General features: G+C 44.6%; 1 protein-coding gene across 1 annotated transcript; it reads left to right on the forward strand.

Annotated features, from left to right (window-relative positions):
- Positions 1-17932: 17932 nt before the first annotated feature.
- Positions 17933-20138, forward strand: LOC130716571 (LOB domain-containing protein 16-like). The gene is made up of 2 exons (XM_057566536.1): positions 17933-18525; positions 19115-20138. The coding sequence occupies exons 1-2, from the start codon at positions 18226-18228 to the stop codon at positions 19451-19453; spliced, it is 639 nt and encodes a 212-aa protein (XP_057422519.1). The 5' UTR covers positions 17933-18225; the 3' UTR covers positions 19454-20138.
- The last annotated feature ends 534 nt before the right edge of the window (positions 20139-20672 follow it).

Genomic DNA, 20672 nt, shown 5'->3' on the forward strand with positions numbered 1-20672 from the left:
TCCTTTAGGAGATCAAGGTTGATCGGATCCTAGAGAAGACTAAGAGAGTGAATCTTAGTGTGAGCTAAGTCAGTGTAATTGTTAGTCACTTGTAGGTTTCAAGTGCAGTTGTAACTCTTACCTGATTAGTGGATTGCCTTCATTCTAAGAAGGAAGAAATCACCTTAACGGGTGGACTGGAGTAGCTTGAGTGATTTATCAAGTGAACCAGGATAAAATCCTTGTGTGCTTTTCTATCTCTTATCTTTAGCACTTAAGTTCTCGAAAGATTTGTCAAAATCTTTAAGGTGGAAGCTTTATACTGAAAACGTTATTCAAACCCCCCCCTTTCTACCGTTTTTCATACCTTCACTTGTATCCCCATAAAAGCAACGCGAAGTCTTCCTTTGCCCGGAGGTACTTTCGTGTGGCGGTTCATCCCGCCTATCCAGAGGCTTTCACCCTCAGGGACGAGACTGCCCTTTTTCCTCTTTACTGGACGGAGAAGCCCAACGGGATCACCGATCCCTCAGAGGAATCTTTGTCTGCCAACGACAAAGCCTTCCTGAATCTCCTTGCTCCACTTCCCATCCTTGACTGCTCAACAGTCGTTGAGGGCGCTCGCCTCTCAAGGACTCCTAAATACCTAGGTCATCCATAACTTACTTTTATCATCGACATTTTCTTTTTCATCTTCTATGTTGTCATTGATCCTCTCTTTTTTTTTATTGTTGCAGAAGATATGAACTTCACCAACGCCGAGCTCTTGAAAGCTCGTGAGAGGAAAATGGCTTGCTTTTCTCCAAAGTTCAACAACGAGGGCGATGGGAAGAAACGGGGCGGTGCTGAGAACCAAGCCGAGGGCGCCCAAGCCCTCAAAAGGAGGAAATTGGTCAAAGTTCCCTCTGCCGCCGGCTCCTCCAACCCCGGCGCTCAGCCCACTACTGCCGCTGCGCCTAAAGGCAAAAAGGTTGCCAAAGCCTCCACCGCCACGGCCACCGAGTCCACCACCGTTCCAGTCCCCAATTCCGCTACCGCGGGCGCGGCCACCGCAGTCGCCGCCCCCGCCGGCGCCACAAGAACCTCTGGTGATCAGTCACCAGCCGCTGACACAACCGCCAACATTTCTCAACCCTCAGCTGTTGAGAAACTTGTCGCCGTCAATGCCACATAAGTTTCCGCTTCCACCGGTGCTCCTGCTGGGGAGAAAGAAAAAGAGAATGAAACCCCCAAGTCTCCCCTCCGCCAAGACGCACCTCCTAGCCCGCCCCCCACGAACGATGGGCGCCAAATGCCTTCCCCACCTCATCAAGAGGAAAGATCCTCTCTTGACGCTGCCACCACTTCGGAAGCAGCCAGGATTGAGCAAGCCCCTGTTCCTGAGGGCGGTTCTTCAAGCTATTACAATATGCTTCCCAACGCCATTGAACCCTCAGAATTCTTACTTACCGGCCTCAACCGTGACGCCATAGAAAATGAAGTTCTGAGTCGTGGCATTAATGAGACCAAGGAAGAGACTCTTGCATGTCTCCTGCGCTCGGTGCATTTTTGCCCACGCGTTTGAAAAGTTCACCGCCGCCGCCGCTGAAGCTGAGAGGTTGAGGGCTGAGAACGCCAAGCACCAGGAAGACACCGCCGGCTGGAAGAAGCGCTTTGACAAACTGTTGGAACAAGCGGGAAAAGAAAAAGTCCAGGCCGACAAGTTGACTGGTACGGCGGGAATCAAAATCGGCGAGCTGGAAAACGATCTGGAACTAATATAGGAAGAAGCGAATGGTCTCGATGCAAGCCTCCAGGTTTGCAAAAAGGAAAAAGCCCAAGTTGAGAAGGACTTGGTTGCCAGAAGCGAGGCGCTGGCCTCCAAGGAGTCGCAACTCGACGCCTTACGCGTTGAGCTGGAGTCAGTGAGAAAGGCGCTGGCGGAGCAAGAGAAAAAATCTGCTGAGTCTTTGGCCTCGGCGAAGGCTGATCTGGAGGCTGCGGTGCGAACTGCATCTGAAGAAATCAAGAAAGCGGACGAGGTCCATGGCGCTGCTCTTGCCGCGAAAGATTCTCACATTACCTCCCACCTTGCAAAGATTAAAGAGCTGGAGGGCGAGTTGGCGATGGAGAAAACCAAAGCCGCTGAGGCGAGGGACCAAGCCGCTGACATTGCCTATGACAATCGTGAGCGCGACTTCTACCTCACCAAAGACCAGGCCCAACATTTGTTCCCGAACCTTGACTTTAGCGCCATGGGGGTAATGAAAGAGATCACCACTGAAGGACTGGTTGGTCCCGATGATCCTCCCCTGATTGACCAACACCTCTGGACCGCCACTGAAGAAGAAGAGGAAGAAACAGGAGAAAAAGAAAGAAATAATGACTAATGTAATTTTAATTTTTACTTAGCCTTTACCGCCTTCTGTAATGCACCTTTCTACCATCTCCATATATGAGCAAACTTCCGCCATTACTCTTATATCGCCTTTTTTGTTGAATGATTGCTTTCGCCGTAAATTGTGTGGTCATCACTTCGCGAATCGCCACATTCTTGAGAATGGATTCATAGCTTTAAACGCCCTGACGCCCGGAGTAATAAAATACTCAACGTCCCGAGTGACTAAGCACTCGCCTTCCACCCTATTCATTCGCCGACCTTATATCCTGCGCTATTTTTCACGCGTCATGTGATTGAATTACGCCTAACGATTTTGTGCGTTAATTTTAACTAGGGCTTTCTGCTTGGTATTTCTCCACCAAGACTTTAAACATTCTCCACAAAGGGATAAATTGTTTCCATTCTTGAGGGCTTCGCCCGGGGCTTTGCCCGCTCGGGGCTTACTATGCTTGGGTCCCAATGGCCACTTGGGGGTCCCAAGACTTTTGCCTAGTTAACGGCGCTCGTCGTATTCTGGCGAGACTTACTCGGCACATCGTTTACGGGACCGGCGATCACGTCAGACTTTTCGGGGGGCGATTCCCAGGCGTCAAAGGCCATTTGTGGAATCGCCACCACCTTCAGGGTTCCAGCAAGCCCCTTTGGGGATCAAGCTTGTCCCACCTAGTGATCGCCGCAATTCTTTGTGTCGATCGGCAATTCCGATCGTCAGGGAATCCCTGGAATTTTTAAACATGAATTTCATGAATTTTCGTTTTATTGATGATGCGTCTCATTAAAAAACTCCTTTCGGAGAAAAAGAGTACGCTTTTGTTACAATGGAGATTTTCGAGGTACATTGAAAACATCTATCTTTGGCGAATATACTGTGCTCACGATCAACTGTAATAATAACGCAGGCTCAAACCATTGAACGACCTGGGTAGTCGCCTTCCGTCAAGCTCCTCCAAGTGATAGGCCCCTGTACCAAGAACTTTGATAATGCGGTAAGGCCCTTCCCAGTTCGGAGTCAGCTTGTTTCCCGGGGCTCCTGACCGCCACTTTAGGACCAGATCGCCAACCTGCATATCTCGAACGCGAACCCGACTATTGTACTTGGCAGCCACGCGCTACTTCATCGCCGTTTCTCGAATGTGCGCCTCGTCACGTGTTTCGGACAAGAGATCCAACTCCATTGCCATATTGGCTTGATTCTCCCCTTCAAAATCTGGCTGGGTTCGCCATGTGAAATTGTCAATTTCCACCGGCAACATGGCATCTACCCCATAGGTCATTCTAAAGGGGGTTTCTCTTGTAGTGGATTGCACAATGGTGTTGTACGATCATAGTACCACTGGGAGCTCATCTAGCCAGGCTCCCTTAGCTTCCTCAAGCCGTCGCCTTAGTCCACGCAGAATTACCCTGTTCGCAGATTCTACTTGCCCGTTCGTTTGTGGATGCTCCACAGAGGCAAATCTCATATGTATTCCCATTTCTTTGCAAAATTCCCTTGTTTGGTTGCTTGAAAACTGGGTCCCATTGTCGGATACGATCGCCCTTGGGATCCCAAACCTACAAACGATACGTTCCTATAAAAGTTGACTATCTTTGCAGAGGTTATTTTGGCTAGGGGTTCGGCTTCGATCCATTTAGTGAAGTAATCCACCGCTACCAATATAAACTTCATTTGCGACCTGGCGGTCGGAAAAGGTCCTACCAAGTCCACAGCCCACATGGCGAAAGGCCATGGGGCGCTCATCGTTACCAGCTCTTTTGGCGGTGCCTTAGCCAAATCAGCAAATACTTGACATTTTTTGCACCGCTTCACAAAGTCCATACAATCTTTCCTGAGGGTGGGCCAGTAGAATCCCGCCCTTAACACCTTGCAAGCCAAAGATCTTCCCCCAATGTGGCTTGCACACACCCCTTCATGCACTTCAGACATTATCGCCTCGTATTTTTCCGGCGGTACACATTTTAGCAGTGGCATCGAAAAACCACGGCGATACAAGTGTCCATCAATGAGAGTATAGTGGCTCGCCTCTCGCCGTTGTTCCTTCGTGCATTGCTCTACTTCCGCCGGGTCCCCTGCCAAGATAGACAATATGGGCCCCATCCATGTCGCCCCTCTGTTCATACATGCCATGAGTTCGCCTTCAATGCTGGGGTACGCCAGCGTTTCCTGAATTACACTCTTGTTGTAATTCAAAAATGGTTTGTTACCGGGAGGGTTTAACAGCAAGTTGACACGCAAACCAGCATGTTCGATGGAAGAGATGCGTGCTCGCGCTAGCACTTATATTCTTGACGAGGAAGACGATGCTTTCAAAAGAAAGCGCGCGAAACTGGAAAAAGGCGACACGTCACCCAAGCGCGCGAAAAAAGACAAGAACGGCGAAGACATAGGGGATGGCAAGCTGCAAAGACAAGATAAAGGGAAGGCGGTATTGAGGCCGACCAAGGAGCAGTTGTATCCACGGCGTGATGATTATGAACATCGCCGACCATGGCAATCTAAGTCTCATCGCCAGCGGGAGGAAGCTGATATGGTGATGAACACAGGTTTAACGGATATACTCCGCGAAGCAAGGGGTGCAAATCTAGTGGATGAGCCAGAGGCTCCAAAATATCAACCACGGGACGCCAATCCCAAGAAGTGGTGTGAATATCATCGGTCCGCCGGGCACGACACGGATGACTGCTGGACTTTGCAACGGGAAATTGATAAGTTGATAAAGGCGGGATATCAAGGAAATCGCCAAGGCCAGTGGCGCAACAATGGCGATCACAACAAAACGCATAAGCGAGAGGAGGAGCGAACATACACTAAGGGCAAGAAAAAGCAAGAATCAGCGGTTATCGCCACAAGGGGGGCGGATGTCACGTTCGCTCAACACTCAGGACCGCCCGTAGGGACCATAAACACCATCGCCGGAGGATTCGGCGGTGGTGGTGATACCCATGCGGCACGGAAACGCCATGTTCGTGCAGTCAATTCAGTTCATGAAGTTGCTTTCGGATTCGTGCATCCTGACTTAACGATCTCGATGGCAGATTTTGAGGGGATAAAGCCTCACAAGGATGACCCGATAATAGTGCAATTAAGAATGAATAGTTTCAATGTTAGAAGGGTACTCCTGGATCAGGGTAGTTCGGCTGATATTATCTATGGAGACGCATTTGACAAGTTGGGCCTGACTGACAATGATCTGACCCCGTATGCGGGAACCTTGGTAGGTTTTGCGGGTGAGCAAGTAATGGTGCGAGGATTCATTGATCTAGACACCATATTCGGGGAAGATGAGTGTGCCAGGGTTTTGAAGGTAAGGTATCTGGTCCTCCAGGTGGTGGCATCTTACAATGTCATCATTGGGCGAAATACATTGAATCGCCTCTGTGCTGTGATCTCAACAGCCCACTTGGCGGTCAAGTACCCACTAAGCAATGGAAAGGTTGGCAAGCTGAAGGTGGACCAGAAATTGGCGAGGGAGTGTTATAATAATTACCTCAACCTATATGGCAAGAAGAGTGCGTCGGTTGGGCATAGGTGTTATGAGATTGAAACTTCGGATGAAAATCTAGACCCACGTGGCGAAGGGCGACTGAACAGGCCCACGCCAATTGAGGAAACAAAGGCGCTAATGTTTGGCGATCGCACTTTGAAGGTTGGGACTAGATTAACGGACGAGCAGGAGGCGCGCCTGACAAAGTTGTTAGGCGAAAACTTAGATTTGTTTGCTTGGAGCTGCAAAGACATGCCCGGAATTGATCCAAATTTCATCTGCCATCGATTAGCTCTGAATCCAAGTGTCAAGCCAGTTTCACAACTCAGGCGGCGCTTGGGCGGAGATAAGGGGAAAGCGGTTCAACAAGAGGTTGACAAGTTGCTGGCGGCAGAGTTCATCAGGGAGGTAAAATATCCGACGTGGTTGGCGAACGTCGTGATGGTGAAAAAGGCGAACGGAAAATGGCGAATGTGCGTGCATTACACAGACTTAAACAAAGCATGCCCAAAGGATTCATATCCCCTTCCCAGCATTGATAGTCTCGTTGATGGTGCCTCGGGCAACGAACTGCTCAGCTTGATGGATGCTTATTCTGGTTATCATCAAATCCGCATGCACCCAGCAGACGAGGACAAAACGGCTTTCATGACCGCCAGAGTCAACTATTGCTATCGCACCATGCCGTTTGGACTAAAGAATGCCGGGGCGGCCTACCAAAGATTGATGGATAGGGTTTTTGCTGGACAGGTGGGAAGAAACATGGAGGTTTACGTTGATGACATGATTGTTAAATCAGTACGTGGCTTGGACCATCATCAAGATCTGGAAGAAGCATTTGGCGAGATAAGGAAGCACAATATGCGCCTCAACCCGGAGAAATGCTCTTTTGGTGTTCAAGGGGGCAAGTTTTTAGGGTTCATGATCACATCCAGAGGAATAGAGATAAACCCAGATAAGTGCAAGGTGATTCAACAGATGAAAAGCCCCTCTAATGTGAAAGAGGTCCAACGTTTGACAAGGCGAATAGCAGCTTTATCTCGGTTTCTTTCTAAGTCTGGTGACAGATCTTTCCCTTTTTATAAGTGTCTTCGCTAAAATGTTGCATTTGAGTGGACGATGGAGTGTGAAGAAGCTTTTGTTCGCCTCAAGGAACTCCTGTCATCACCGCCAATCTTGTCAAAGCCAATACAGGGACACCCGCTGCACTTGTATTTTGCTGTGAGTGATAGTGCTCTGAGTTCTGTGATATTGCAGGAGATAGATGGCGAGCATCGAATTGTTTATTTTGTTAGTCATACACTCCAAGGCGCAGAGGTTAGATACCAGAGAATTTAGAAGGCGGCGCTGGCGGTCCTTGTCACCGCCCGGCGGTTGAGACCTTATTTTCAGAGTTTTCCAGTGAAGGTTCGGACGGATTTGCCCTTGAGACAAGTGTTACAAAAATCGGATTTGTCAGGTAGATTGGTTGCCTGGTCGGTTGAATTGTCTGAGTATGGGTTGCAATATGATAAGCGGGGCACGGTTGGCGCACAGTCACTGGCTGATTTTGTGGTCGAGTTGACCCCGGACCGGTTTGAAAGAGTGGACACTCAGTGGACTCTCTTTGTAGATGGATCCTCCAATAGTAGCGGCAGTGGCGCGGGAGTAACGTTAGAAGGACCGGGGGATCTAGTATTGGAGCAATCGCTGAAATTCGAGTTCAAAGCAACAAACAACCAGGCAGAATATGAAGCTCTCATCGCCGGATTGAAGTTGGCACGGGAAGTAAAGATTGGAAGTTTGTTGATAAGAACGGACTCGCAGTTGGTAGAGAATCAAGTAAAGGGAACTTTCCAGGTCAAAGATCCCAATCTGATCAAGTACCTCGAGCGAGTGCGGTATTTGATGACGATTTTTCAAGAAGTTGTGGTAGAGTATGTTCCTCGGGTAGAAAACCAGCGGGCAGACGCGTTGGCCAAATTGGCGAGCACACGGAAACCCGGCAACAACAAGAGTGTAATTCAGGAAACGCTGGCGTACCCCAGCATTGAAGGCGAACTCATGGCATGTGTGAACAGAGGGGCGACATGGATGGGGCCCATATTGTCTATCTTGGCAGGGGACCCGGCGGAAGTAGAGCAATGCACGAAGGAACAACGGCGAGAGGCGAGCCACTATACTCTCATTGATGGACACTTGTATCGCCGTGGTTTTTTGACGCCACTGCAAAAATGTGTACCGCCGGAAAAATACGAGGCGATAATGTCTGAAGTGCATGAAGGGGTGTGTGCAAGCCACATTGGGGGAAGATCTTTGGCTTGCAAGGTGTTAAGGGCGGGATTCTACTGGCCCACCCTCAGGAAAGATTGTATGGACTTTGTGAAGCAGTGCAAAAAATGTCAAGTGTTTGCTGATTTGTCTAAGGCACCGCCAAAAGAGCTGGTAACGATGAGCGCCCCATGGCCTTTCGCCATGTGGGGTGTGGACTTGGTAGGACCTTTTCCGACCGCCAGGTCGCAAATGAAGTTTATATTGGTAGCGGTGGATTACTTCACTAAATGGATCGAAGCCGAACCCCTGGCCAAAATAACCTCTGCAAAGATAGTCAACTTTTATTGGAGACGTATCGTTTGTAGGTTTGGGATCCCAAGGGCGATCGTATCCGACAATGAGACCCAGTTTTCAAGCAACCAAACAAGGGAATTTTGCAAAGAAATGGGAATACATATGAGATTTGCCTCTGTGGAGCATCCACAAACGAACGGGCAAGTAGAATCTGCGAACAGGGTAATTCTGCGTGGACTAAGGCGACGGCTTGAGGAAGCTAAGGGAGCCTGGCTAGATGAGCTCCCAGTGGTACTATGATCGTACAACACCACTGTGCAATCCACTACAAGAGAAACCCCCTTTAGAATGACCTATGGGGTAGATGCCATGTTGCCGGTGGAAACTGACAATTTCACATGGCGAACCCAGCCAGATTTTGAAGGGGAGAATCAAGCCAATATGGCAATGGAGTTGGATCTCCTGTCCGAAACACGTGACGAGGCGCACATTCGAGAAACGGCGATGAAGCAGCGCGTGGCTGCCAAGTACAATAGTCGGGTTCGCGTTCGAGATATGCAGGTTGGCGATCTGGTCCTAAAGTGGCGGTCAGGAGCCCCGGGAAACAAGCTGACTCCGAACTGGGAAGGGCCTTACCGCATTATCAAAGTTCTTGGTACAGGGGCCTATCACTTGGAGGAGCTTGACGGAAGGCGACTACCCAGGTCGTTTAATGGTTTGAGCCTGCGTTATTATTACAGTTGATCGTGAGCACAGTATATTCGCCAAAGATAGATGTTTTCAATGTACCTCGGAAATCTCCATTGTAACAAAAGCGTACTCTTTTTCTCCGAAAGGAGTTTTTTAATGAGACGCATCATCAATAAAACGAAAATTCATGAAATTCGTGTTTAAAAATTCCAGGGATTCCCAGACGATCGGAATTGCCGATCGACACAAAGAATTGCGGCGATCACTAGGTGGGACAAGCTTGATCCCCAAAGGGGCTTGCTGGAACCCTGAAGGTGGTGGCGATTCCACAAATGGCCTTTGACGCCTGGGAATCGCCCCCCAGAAAGTCTGACGTGATCGCCGGTCCCGTAAACGATGTGCCGGGTAAGTCTCGCCAGAATACGACGAGCGCCGTTAACTAGGCAAAAGTCTTGGGACCCCCAAGTGGCCATTGGGACCCAAGCATAGTAAGCCCCGAGCGGGCAAAGCCCCGGGCGAAGCCCTCAAGAATGGAGGCCATTTATCCCTTTGTGGAGAATGTTTAAAGTCTTGGTGGAGAAATACCAAGCAGCAAGCCCTAGTTAAAATTAACGCACAAAATCGTTAGGCGTAATTCAATCACATGACGCGTGAAAAATAGCGCAGGATATAAGGTCGGCGAATGAATAGGGTGGAAGGCGAGTGCTTAGTCACTCGAGACGTTGAGTATTTTATTACTCCGGGCGTCAGGGCGTTTAAAGCTATGAATCCATTCTCAAGAATGTGGCGATTCGCGAAGTGATGACCACACAATTTACGGCGAAAGCAATCATTCAACAAAAAAGGCGATATAAGAGTAATGGCGGAAGTTTGCTCATATATGGAGATGGTAGAAAGGTGCATTACAGAAGGCGGTAAAGGCTAAGTAAAAATTAAAATTACATTAGTCATTATTTCTTTCTTTTTCTCCTGTTTCTTCCTCTTCTTCTTCAGTGGCGGTCCAGAGGTGTTGGTCAATCAGGGGAGGATCATCGGGACCAACCAGTCCTTCAATGGTGATCTCTTTCATTATCCCCATGGCGCTAAAGTCAAGGTTCGGGAACAAATGTAGGGCCTGGTCTTTGGCGAGGTAGAAGCCGCGCTCACGATTGTCATAGGCAATGTCAGCGGCTTGGTCCCTCGCCTCAGCGGCTTTGGTTTTCTCCATCGCCAACTCGCCCTCCAGCTCTTTAATCTTTGCAAGGTGGGAGGTAATGTCAGAATCTTTCGCGGCAAGAGCAGCGCCATGGACCTCGTCCGCTTTCTTGATTTCTTCAGATGCAGTTCGCACCGCAGCCTCCAGATCAGCCTTCGCCGAGGCCAAATACTCAACAGATTTTTTCTCTTGCTCCGCCAGCGCCTTCTCACTGACTCCAGCTCAACGCGTAAGGCGTCCAGTTGCGACTCCTTGGCGGCCAGCGCCTCGCTTCTGGCAACCAAGTCCTTCTCAACTTGGGCTTTTTCCTTTTTGCAAACCTGGAGGCTTGCATCGAGACCATTCGCTTCTTCCTTCATTAGTTCCAGATCGTTTTCCAGCTCGCCGATTTTGATTCCCGCCGTACCAATCAACTTGTCGGCCTGGACTTTTTCTTTTCCCGCTTGTTCCAACAGTTTGTCAAAGCGCTTCTTCCAGCCGGCGGTGTCTTCCTGGTGCTTGGCGTTCTCATCCCTCAACCTCTCAGCTTCAGCGGCGGCGGCGGTGAACTTTTCAAACGCGTGGGCAAAAATGCACCCAGCGCGCAGGAGACAAGCAAGAGTCTCCTCCTTGGTCTCATTAATGCCACGACTCAGAACTTCATTTTCTATGGCGTCACGGTTGAGGCCGGTAAGTAAGAATTCTGAGGGTTCAATGGCGTTGGGAAGCATATTGTAATAGCTTGAAGAACTGCCCTCAGGAACAGGGGCTTGCTCAATCCGGGCTGCTTCCGAAGTGGTGGCAGCGTCAAGAGAGGATCTTTCCTCTTGATGAGGTGGGGAAGGCATTTGGCGCCCATCGTTCGTGGGGGGCGGGCTAGGAGGTGCGTCTTGGCGGAGGGGAGACTTGGGGGTTTCATTCTCTTTTTCTTTCTCCCCAGCAGGAGCACCGGAGGAAGCGGCAGCTTTTGTGGCATTGACGGCGACAATTTTCTCAACAACTGAGGGTTGAGAAATGTTGGCGGTTGTGTCAGCGGCTGGTGACTGATCACCAGAGGTTCTTGTGGCGCCGGCGGGGGCGGCTGCGGCGCCTACAGTAGTGGACTTGGTGGCGACTGCGGTGGCCGCGCCCGCGATAGCGGAATTGGGGACTGGAATGGTGGTGGACTCGGTGGCCGTGGCGGTGGAGGCTTTGGCAACCTTTTTGCCTTTAGGCGCAGCGGCAGTAGTGGGCTGAGCGCCGGGGTTGGAGGAGCCGGCGATAGAGGGAACTTTGACCAATTTCCTCCTTTTGATGGCTTAGGCGCCCTCGGCTTGGTTCTCAGCACCGCCCCGTTTCTTCCCATCGCCCTCGTTGTTGAACTTTGGAGAAAAGCGAGTCATTTTCCTCTCACGAGCTTTCAAGTGCTCGGCGTTGGTGAAGTTCATATCTTCTGCAACAATAAAAAAAAAGAGAGGATCAATGACAACATAGAAGATGAAAAAGAAAATGTCGATGATAAAAGTAAGTTATGGATGACCTAGGTATTTAGGAGTCCTTGAGAGGCGAGCGCCCTCAAGGACTGTTGAGTAGTCAAGGATGGGAAGTGGAGCAAGGAGATTCAGGAAGGCTTTGTCGTTGGCAGACAAAGATTCCTCTGAGGGATCGGTGATCCCGTAGGGCTTCTCCGTCCAGTAAAGAGGAAAAAGGGCAGTCCCGTCCCTGAGGGTGAAAGCCTCTGGATAGGCGGGATGAACCGCCACACGAAAGTACCTCCGGGCAAAGGAAGACTTCGTGTTGCTTTTATGGGGATACAAGCACTTCCGGCCGGCTCGGGCCTTTAAGGAGATCCATCCTCTATTTTTGATGGACTTGGGGTCAACATCATAGAGGTAGAAGAAGCTGGCGGGAGATGGGGCGGTGCCAATCGCGGCGCATAAAATTTCAAAACACCGGATGAAGGCCCAGGCGTTGGGGTGAAGTTGACAGGGAGCCGCGTTGATGTCGCGGAGGACGGTTTGGACAAAGGGCGAGAAAGGAAGCCTGACTCCAAGCTCGCCAAACATGTATTCGTACGCAAAGAAAAAGTGAGATCTCTTTACGTCGCCGTTGAGCTTATGAAGCCAGGGGCGGTCCTCGGAACTGCAGGTCCAAATCCTGAGTTTGGCGTTAAACTCGTCATCGTCAGACAAACCACCCAGGGTGCTCACGAATTGCACGATGAGGTCACTATCTTGGAAAATGGAAGGTTGGTATATAGCTTTGTGGGTGGGGGCTCTTTGGACTGGAAGGGGCAGAGTGGCGAAGGTTTTTAATCGGTAGGGAGGGATCTCCGGGACCTCTAAGCGGAGGCCGCCGGCTGCGGTGGAATCAGGGTCGCTCCCGGAAGAGGAAGAGGAGTGGTTAGGGGAGTTAGGGGAGGGGTGATTAGGGGAGTTAGGGTTTGAAGCCATTTTAGATAGTGAAAGGGGAAAAGGAAAAGATGAGTATATATATGATGCAGAGATAAGAGCAGTAGGACTCACCAGAGAAGGATGTGAAGAGTGGGTAGCGGAAAGGGTGATAAGCGACGGCTCCAGAGCGGAAGTTGGCAGAGGGAGTTTGGTAAGCGATCAGGGAAGTGAAGAGAGGTCTCGGAAAGGGGTGATTGTAGGGAAGAAGGGTTTTTATAGGAAAAGGGGGAAAGCTGGAAGGGTGACGCGTGTTGGACGCGTGTGGAAGGTTGGAAGTCACGATGCTTTTTGGGATGTGGGTCGCGTGTAATGGGGAGTTACTGCGCACGATGGGACAGTTATGAAAAGTGAAGTGACGGTTCCGAAGAAAGAGGAAAACTGATGTAACTGACGCGTCACGTGGGGCAGTTAGGAATTTGAAAGGGTTTTGAAATAAGAGGGAGCGCGAAAGGCCTCGCCACCATAGGAGCCAAACGCCATCGCCTGACAAGTAATACCAGCATTAAAGTTTAGTCACTCGCCAGGGACTTTGTCAGCCGACGCTTGGGAGATCAGTACCTGATCAATGCTTGTCACCTTTCTCGCCGGCGAACGATCGCTCACTTACTCCAACCAGTCGCCAGTACGGAACGGTCGTTCTCGTCGCTTGTGGACTTGTGGACTTGACCGGTTTGGGTTGCTCGCCAAAACCAAAAAATGCTTGTTCCCTTTAGCTTACGCCATGTTGGCGACGTAGTTTACTTCTTTTTCTCAAGCCATGTTGACAGCTTAGATCCCAGTGTACCGTAGGCACTTAAAAGACACGCTTAGCTCTCATACTTCGAGCTCGGTGTCTTGTGGACTAGTGAACTGGGCGAGCCCCTAGAGGGGCAACGCCCAGTGTGTAGCCCACCCCAAGGCGAGGGCCTGGCCTTAAGTTGGGCCTCAGCTTCGGAGGCCCAATTGGCCCAATAGGTAGTATCCAAACTCTATAAATAGGAGGTAGTTACCAATTGTAAGGGACTTTTTGGCTCATTTTATGAAATTACGCATGAAATTCAGCATTCTCTCTCTCATTCTCATTCTCTCTCTAGCACAATTCTCCACACTCTAGGTACTATACCTATCATCAATGTTCATTCCTAAAACAAGTGTCAATAGCTTAGATTCGCTACTATCATCTCTTAGAGAGAACTTCAGTAGAAAACCACAATAGTCTTTGTAAAGGTTGTTGAATATGAAGAGACTAGTGTTTGGCTCAACTTATTTTAGGCTTTTAAGTTACTTATAAGTAAAAGTTGGGCCAAATATAATTTTAAAAAGTTCTAAAATTTTAAATAACTTATTTTTTACAACATAAAATGAAAATAAGTAACTCTTAAGAAAAAGTTAGGGAGAGGAACGTAACTAATGAATATTGTTTGATATTTACTAGTTTTAAATAAAATTAATCTTTTCTGAAAAATTGTTTTACTAAACTCATTTTAACTTAAAAGAATCTTTCAAAGTTATAAAAATATGAAAGCAGTCAAACAACTTTTAACTTTTTTTAAAAAGCTCTTATTTTTATCTTTAGCTGAAAAGTAACATTTAAGCTTATAAAAAGTCAGACCAAACATTACCTTAATAAATGAATACTTGTGAGAGGATAAGTATTGAGGAATACTTGTTAAAGTTAGTGGATCATCTTGGTGGGACTGGAGGTGACCCAAGTCTTAAGGGTGAACCAAGATAAATTTATTGTGTCATTTATTTTTACTCTTATCTCTTTGTTATTTATTTATTTATGTTATTTCTACTTTTACTAACAAAAGGGTTCCTTGAAAGAATTTTCAAAATATTGTAAATTGATTGATTCAAGTTTTCGAAAAGATTTACTCTTGTGTCTCTATATTTAATTTAATTTTGGTCCCAAATCTGGTGGTGGTGGTAGTGTTGTTGACACTACTTCAGAAATCTAGTTGTTGATCAGGGTTCGGTGTGGTGTTACATAGAAAGCAAAGAGACAAAGAGAAAGGGCTCTTGTTGCATGTTTTAGTCCCAGATATATGGTGATGTTTGTGACACCCCGAGGACGACAGGGTGGATGGTGATCTCTGGTGCAATGAGAAGACACATACATTGGAGTGGCTCATGGCAAAGCTTCTAGGCGGAAAGACGGTATGGCCGATCCGATCTTGCACCAAAACTAGAGGTATTTTGAGCATGTATAGATATGAGATTATATCTTTAGGACAAATTATAATATTTGATTAGCAGTGCTCATAATAATAAGGGACACCTTCGTTTCGAGAGCCCAACTCATAAAAATTCAAAAGTTAAATGTTTACCTTGGAGAAATATGAGATGAGTGACCCCATGGTACACTTTTTCAAAAAAGTCAAAACGTGCTGAAAAGACACGTGTTTTTAGACAGGGTTCTGCCGTGGTGGCACAAACTTATAGTGGAGGCACCCTCGTTGACACCTTCAACCAAAACCCCCCCATCAGGCTTCGTCAAGTCCATCAATTTCAATGACTCAAGGGTCTTCATCGCCCACCAAGACTACAAGATCTGTATCTGGCCTATCACCCCCTCTGAACGACTTCATCCCCTCTCTCCCCTCCCTGTCCTCAAGGAGAGGTGATGTGGACTCTACTTCCGCGATCGCTCTACCATTCCCATCTCCGTGGCCCATAACCCATGAACAAACCAGCAAGGGCTTAAAACAGAAATTAAAATTGTAATAAATTAAATAAATAAATAAACAACAAGTATAATCAGTAATTAGTAGCCCATATATCCTAGTCGGCTTATTAGATTCAAAGACTCAAAGATGTGTTGTATATGTGCATGACTTAACTGATAGAGCACCTTAGAGCATATCAAATGCAAAGTTTTTAGTTCTTATTTCTGAGTTAAGAACTAAGAACTGAGTTCTCAACCATTGGTAGAGGTTGACGTGAAGTTTTTAGTTCTTAAAAATAAGAACTAGTTCTTATATAAGAGCATCTCCAATGCAAGATTCTTAGTTCTTATTTTGGAGTTAAGAACTAAGAACTAAGAACTTTACCATTGGAGGTGCTGACATGGACTCCTTAGTTCTTAAAAATAAGAACTCAGTTCTTATATAAGGAGTTTTACTTTTTGAGTTCTTAGCTTAAAATATTAATTATTTCTCTATCATCCAAATTACTTTATTACTTTATGAAAATAAAAAGTATAAATAATGTGGTTGGTGTGACCAAATGAATAGTGGTAAGAACTAAGAACTCATGATTGGAGCAAAATTGATTGAGAGTTGCTTAAACACATGTGGCAATACGGACCCACATGAATAGTTCTAAGAACTAATAAATAAGAACTAGCATTGGAGATGCTCTAAGGAGTTTTACTTTTTGAGTTCTTCGGATAAAAAATTAATTTTTTTCTCAATCATCAACTAATTTAATTTAAGTATTAAATTAGCATTTAAATTTAAATCAAAATTATATGAAAATAAAAAATATTACTAATATAATGGTATTGTAGGAGCATATGAATAATGCTAAGAATTAAGAACTCATGGTTGGAGAAAAAGAGTTGCTTAAGCAAAGACCACATGAATAATGCTATAAGAACTAAGAACCTAACATTGACTGAGCATCTTCAATGCTAGGTTCTTAGTTCTTAATTCTTAACATTATTCATGTGGGCCCGTATTGTCACATGTGCTTAAGCAACTCTCAAGCAATTTTGCTCCAACTATGAATTCTTAGTTCTTAATTCTTAACACTATTCATTTGGTCCCACCCACCACATTATTCATACTTTTTATTTTCATAAAATAATAAAACAAAACTCATAAAGTAATTTGGATGAGAGAGAAAAAATAATTTTTTATGCTAAAAACTCAAAAAGTAAAACTCCTTATATAAGAACTGAGTTCTTATTTTTAAGAACTAAGAACTCCATGTCAGCACCTCCAATGGTTAAGAATTCAGTTCTTAGTTCTTAACTCAAAAATAAGAACTAAGAACCTTAGATTGGAAATAATCTTAGAAGCCCCTCTCAATCATGTCATTATAACACTTAATTTTGTCAACTTAATTTAAAAATATGAACCATTTTTAACAATGTTATCTTTTAATAGACAAGAAACATAAATAAATATACATGAACACTTAATTTGTAGAAAGTTGTCGGCAGGTGGCAGCGACTGAATGCGACATAGAACGAACTGCGCTTCTCAAGTGCGGCGTTCGGCGGAAAAATAAACGAAACATTAGAAAGAACAAATTAGAAAGAACAAAAAAGAGACAATAATTAGACAAAAATCTAGTCATCAAGAAGAATTATAAAACATTAAGATAAACCAACCAATCTCATAATGCAGAGCTGCACACGAATGAAAAAAACAAATCAGTAACAACACCAAAAGGAAGAAGAGAACAAACAAGAAAAAGAAAGCATCTAATCACTAACAAAAAAGAAAATTCGTTTTCAAAGCAGGAAAGTTTATGGAACTTTATTAATTGACATGTGTAAATATTAAATATTAAGAATATTCTTTTTTCCATAAATTATAAAATTCCGAGTGATCAAGGATTCAAATCTATTATGAATAAAAAATTTCAATGTCATCTCTTCAAGAGATAATCATTCTCGAGCCCCACTTATTCACTTTCTTACGCCGCTTTTATTCAAGACTCATTTAGTCTCTCTTTTTATTAGGGGTCGGGATTGTTTAAATTACTTATGTGAGTAACTTTATTTTATTTGGATCAATAAAGTTCAAGACGTGTGAATTTAGAATTCTATGAAACTTTTATCAATTTATAAATAATTTTTGATGGACTAGGATGAATTAAGTTACCAATACAAGTTTTAAACTCATTTTATTGATCTAGACATTTTTTAATTCAGTGTTTTAAAACTGAATTGGATCGGTTAGTGGACCAATACTCAGTTATCTGACCGATTCGAGCCTCTCATAAGATGGGGTATACAGCCAAACAGTGAGAACTTACATGACTTCGTCGGTTTCATGGTTAAATCGATATCTCGGTCGAGTTTTGGTTGGACCAACGAGTCATCACTTGGTCAAACCACTGATCATTGAGAATGGAAAACAATACTTTCACATTTCATACCACTTCCTGAAATATAGGAATAGACGAGAGAGAAACGAGAAATACGATGTGACGTGATAAAAAAATAAATGAAAATAAGATGGAAAAGAAATATGAAGATGCGTGTATCAAAACTGTGTGAAAATCAATCCCATGTTGCTGCCTCCATGCACCATCAATAAATGTCCCCTTAGAACCCTACACATGTGCCTCCCATGTCGGCTGTTCACATTTCTTATAAGACACTTCCCTCTCTTTCTGTCCCTTGTTGCCAAATCCCAATGCCCCTCTTAGCTTAACCACTTCATCATCTTCCTCACCACACCATCTCCTAGTGTACCCGTGTGCCTCACTTCTTTCAGTTTCACACGTACATAATAATATTATACACAACCAAGCACACCCTTTCATTTCTAAATCCAAGCTAAGCTTCCTATCACTCTCTCTCTCTCTCTCTCTCTAGATAAGACTATGGCTTCTTCAACTGGAAGTGGCTCTGGTTCTGGATCTCCATGTGGGGCATGCAAGTTCCTTAGAAGAAAGTGTGCATCTGATTGCATCTTTGCACCTTATTTTTGCTCAGAACAAGGACAAGCCAATTTTGCAGCCATTCACAAGGTGTTTGGTGCTAGCAATGTTTCCAAGATGCTTTTGCATATACCAGCTCGTGATCGTTGTGAAGCTGTTTTCACAATCGCTTATGAAGCTCAAGCTCGTGTCAGGGACCCTGTTTATGGCTGTGTCTCCCATATTTTTGCTTTACAACAACAGGTAAACCTCATTTAAATTCACCACTTCCTCTTTTCTCTGGAAATTACTAGAAGTCAACTTCCAAAACAATATCAATTGCAATTAATCTTGGTTCCATCTTTTTAGAACAGGATTGGCCATATTCCTGTCTTTTTCTCTCACATGTAGTTAGGTTTGGCTTCCATGTATAATCAAGAGCCAGTACAAGAATATTAATTATTGATTATGAACATCATACATTAAGTAAACTATCAAAATATTCAACCAAATTGTTTTCTACATTTTTATTGACTTGACACAATTCATTAGTTGTAATAGGAAATGAGACACTATTCGAGTCTAGAAGATCTTGAATCTTGATCCTTTATTAATGGTCTCCGAATAGAATCTCATTCTCTGTTCTATTAATGAATTTGTGTCACTTCAATAAAAAAATCACACATATAGGTTATAAATGTTATATTCATGCATTTTTTAATTGAAGTAACACAATTTCATATGATTGATACCGGAAATGACACATTACTCGGGAAAGAAATCTTAATCGTTCATTAATTGATCATGGTTTTTCTTCTCTTACAGAGTATTTTATCTTTTGGTTCAAATGTAGGTAGGGTGCTTGCAGGCACAACTGATGCAAGCCAAGGCACTGCTAGCTCAGAACCTGATGGATTCATCAAGGAACTTAGGGAATCAGTGGTCAGGGAATGTTGCTGGACAACCACCACTCAATCAATTTTGTTCAACTTATACCATGAACCCTCCAATATCTCCTCAGAGCTCGCTTGAGTCAATTGATTATAGCAGCATCAATGATGGAATGAGCTGCAATATGCAAGATATCCAAAGCAGAGAGGATTTCTCATCCCAAGCTTGTTCTAAGATCAGATCATGTAGCAATGACTTGAGTGAGCTGCAAGAACTTGCTTTCAAGATGATGAGAAACTAAAACTAGGATATAGATATAAAATTAAAACTAGTCTTGTCTATGTTATCTTGAAGGATTTAGGCCCCGTTTGAAAAAACAGCTTAATTAAGCGCTTATGGTCCTAAGCGCTTATGACATAAGCGCTTATTCATAAGCTATTTTTAAAAATTTATTAAATTAAATTAAAAATAAGCTGTATATAAGCATAAGCTGTTTTTCATAAGCTATCCTGAGTAGCTTATGAAAATAAGCTGAAAAGAGCTTATGACAGGCCATAAGCTGTTTGCATAAGCCCTTCCAAACACTGGCATAAGAGCTTATGCTATCAGATAAGCTCAAATAAGCTCTTCCAAACTGGGCCTTAATCCCTTGATGTTGGGGATGCTCTTTGCCTGGAGATAGAAATGCTTTGTTCCTATTTAGTGTCTCATTCTATATTTCACCAATCAAATTGTATCACATGAGAGTATGATAATTACAACCTTACGATAGTGATTTTTAAATGACATGATACAAATGAGACACCAATGGAAAACACAGCATTTCAATCAATTTCCCCACCAGTGTTGTATATACATAGAATGTCAACAAGAAAACTTGCCAATAAATGATTAAGTCCCATCTATGTGTTAGGCTTTCTTTTAATAGATTCAATAATAAAAAATATTAACTTTTGCAGACTGGCAACTGGCCTAACAAAGTCTCAAGCGGTTAACTTCCAAGTTTATAAATAATGAGTTTTATTGAACTACAATAATGGAGACACCCTTAACCCAAATATGGAAGCCTATAAAATAGGTACTTTCTTGAATGACAATGCATTCTTTAATTTGGCTTTGGAAGTTCAATTATCATACATACCCAACTTTGAACTTTAAGGTGTATCGCCCCCTCCTTCTCCGACCTATCTAGCTAAATAGTAACCTTTTACCTAGCGGAATTTAGATGACAATCTAGGTGAATTTGATTTCTTTCTTAAGACACAAGCACAAATTGATCTAATTTGATTTATGTTAGTGAATAATGCCATTCACCTTTTTTGGGAAATATTTGGTAAAAGATGAACACTTTTTTCAAAAAGGCTTAATAGCTCTTTTGGTCTCTCACTTATCACGATTTTGCACTTTTGGTTTCCAATTAAAAATTAGCACTTTTGATCCTCCACATTGCTTAATTCTTTTGCAAAAATGATCCCTATTTGGGACTAAAACAACAAAAGTGTGTAAATGTGAGAGACTAA

Source organism: Lotus japonicus, chromosome 5, assembly GCF_012489685.1.
Source record: "Lotus japonicus ecotype B-129 chromosome 5, LjGifu_v1.2".
Classification (NCBI taxonomy): Eukaryota; Viridiplantae; Streptophyta; class Magnoliopsida; order Fabales; family Fabaceae; genus Lotus; species Lotus japonicus.

Bases quoted from the DNA above. Each gene is read 5' to 3' on its own strand.
- LOC130716571 (XM_057566536.1), top strand. From the start codon at position 18,226: ATGGCTTCTTCAACTGGAAGTGGCTCTGGTTCTGGATCTCCATGTGGG. The intron at 18,526-19,114 runs GTAAACCTCATT...GTTCAAATGTAG, and splicing joins TTTTTGCTTTACAACAACAG to GTAGGGTGCTTGCAGGCACA.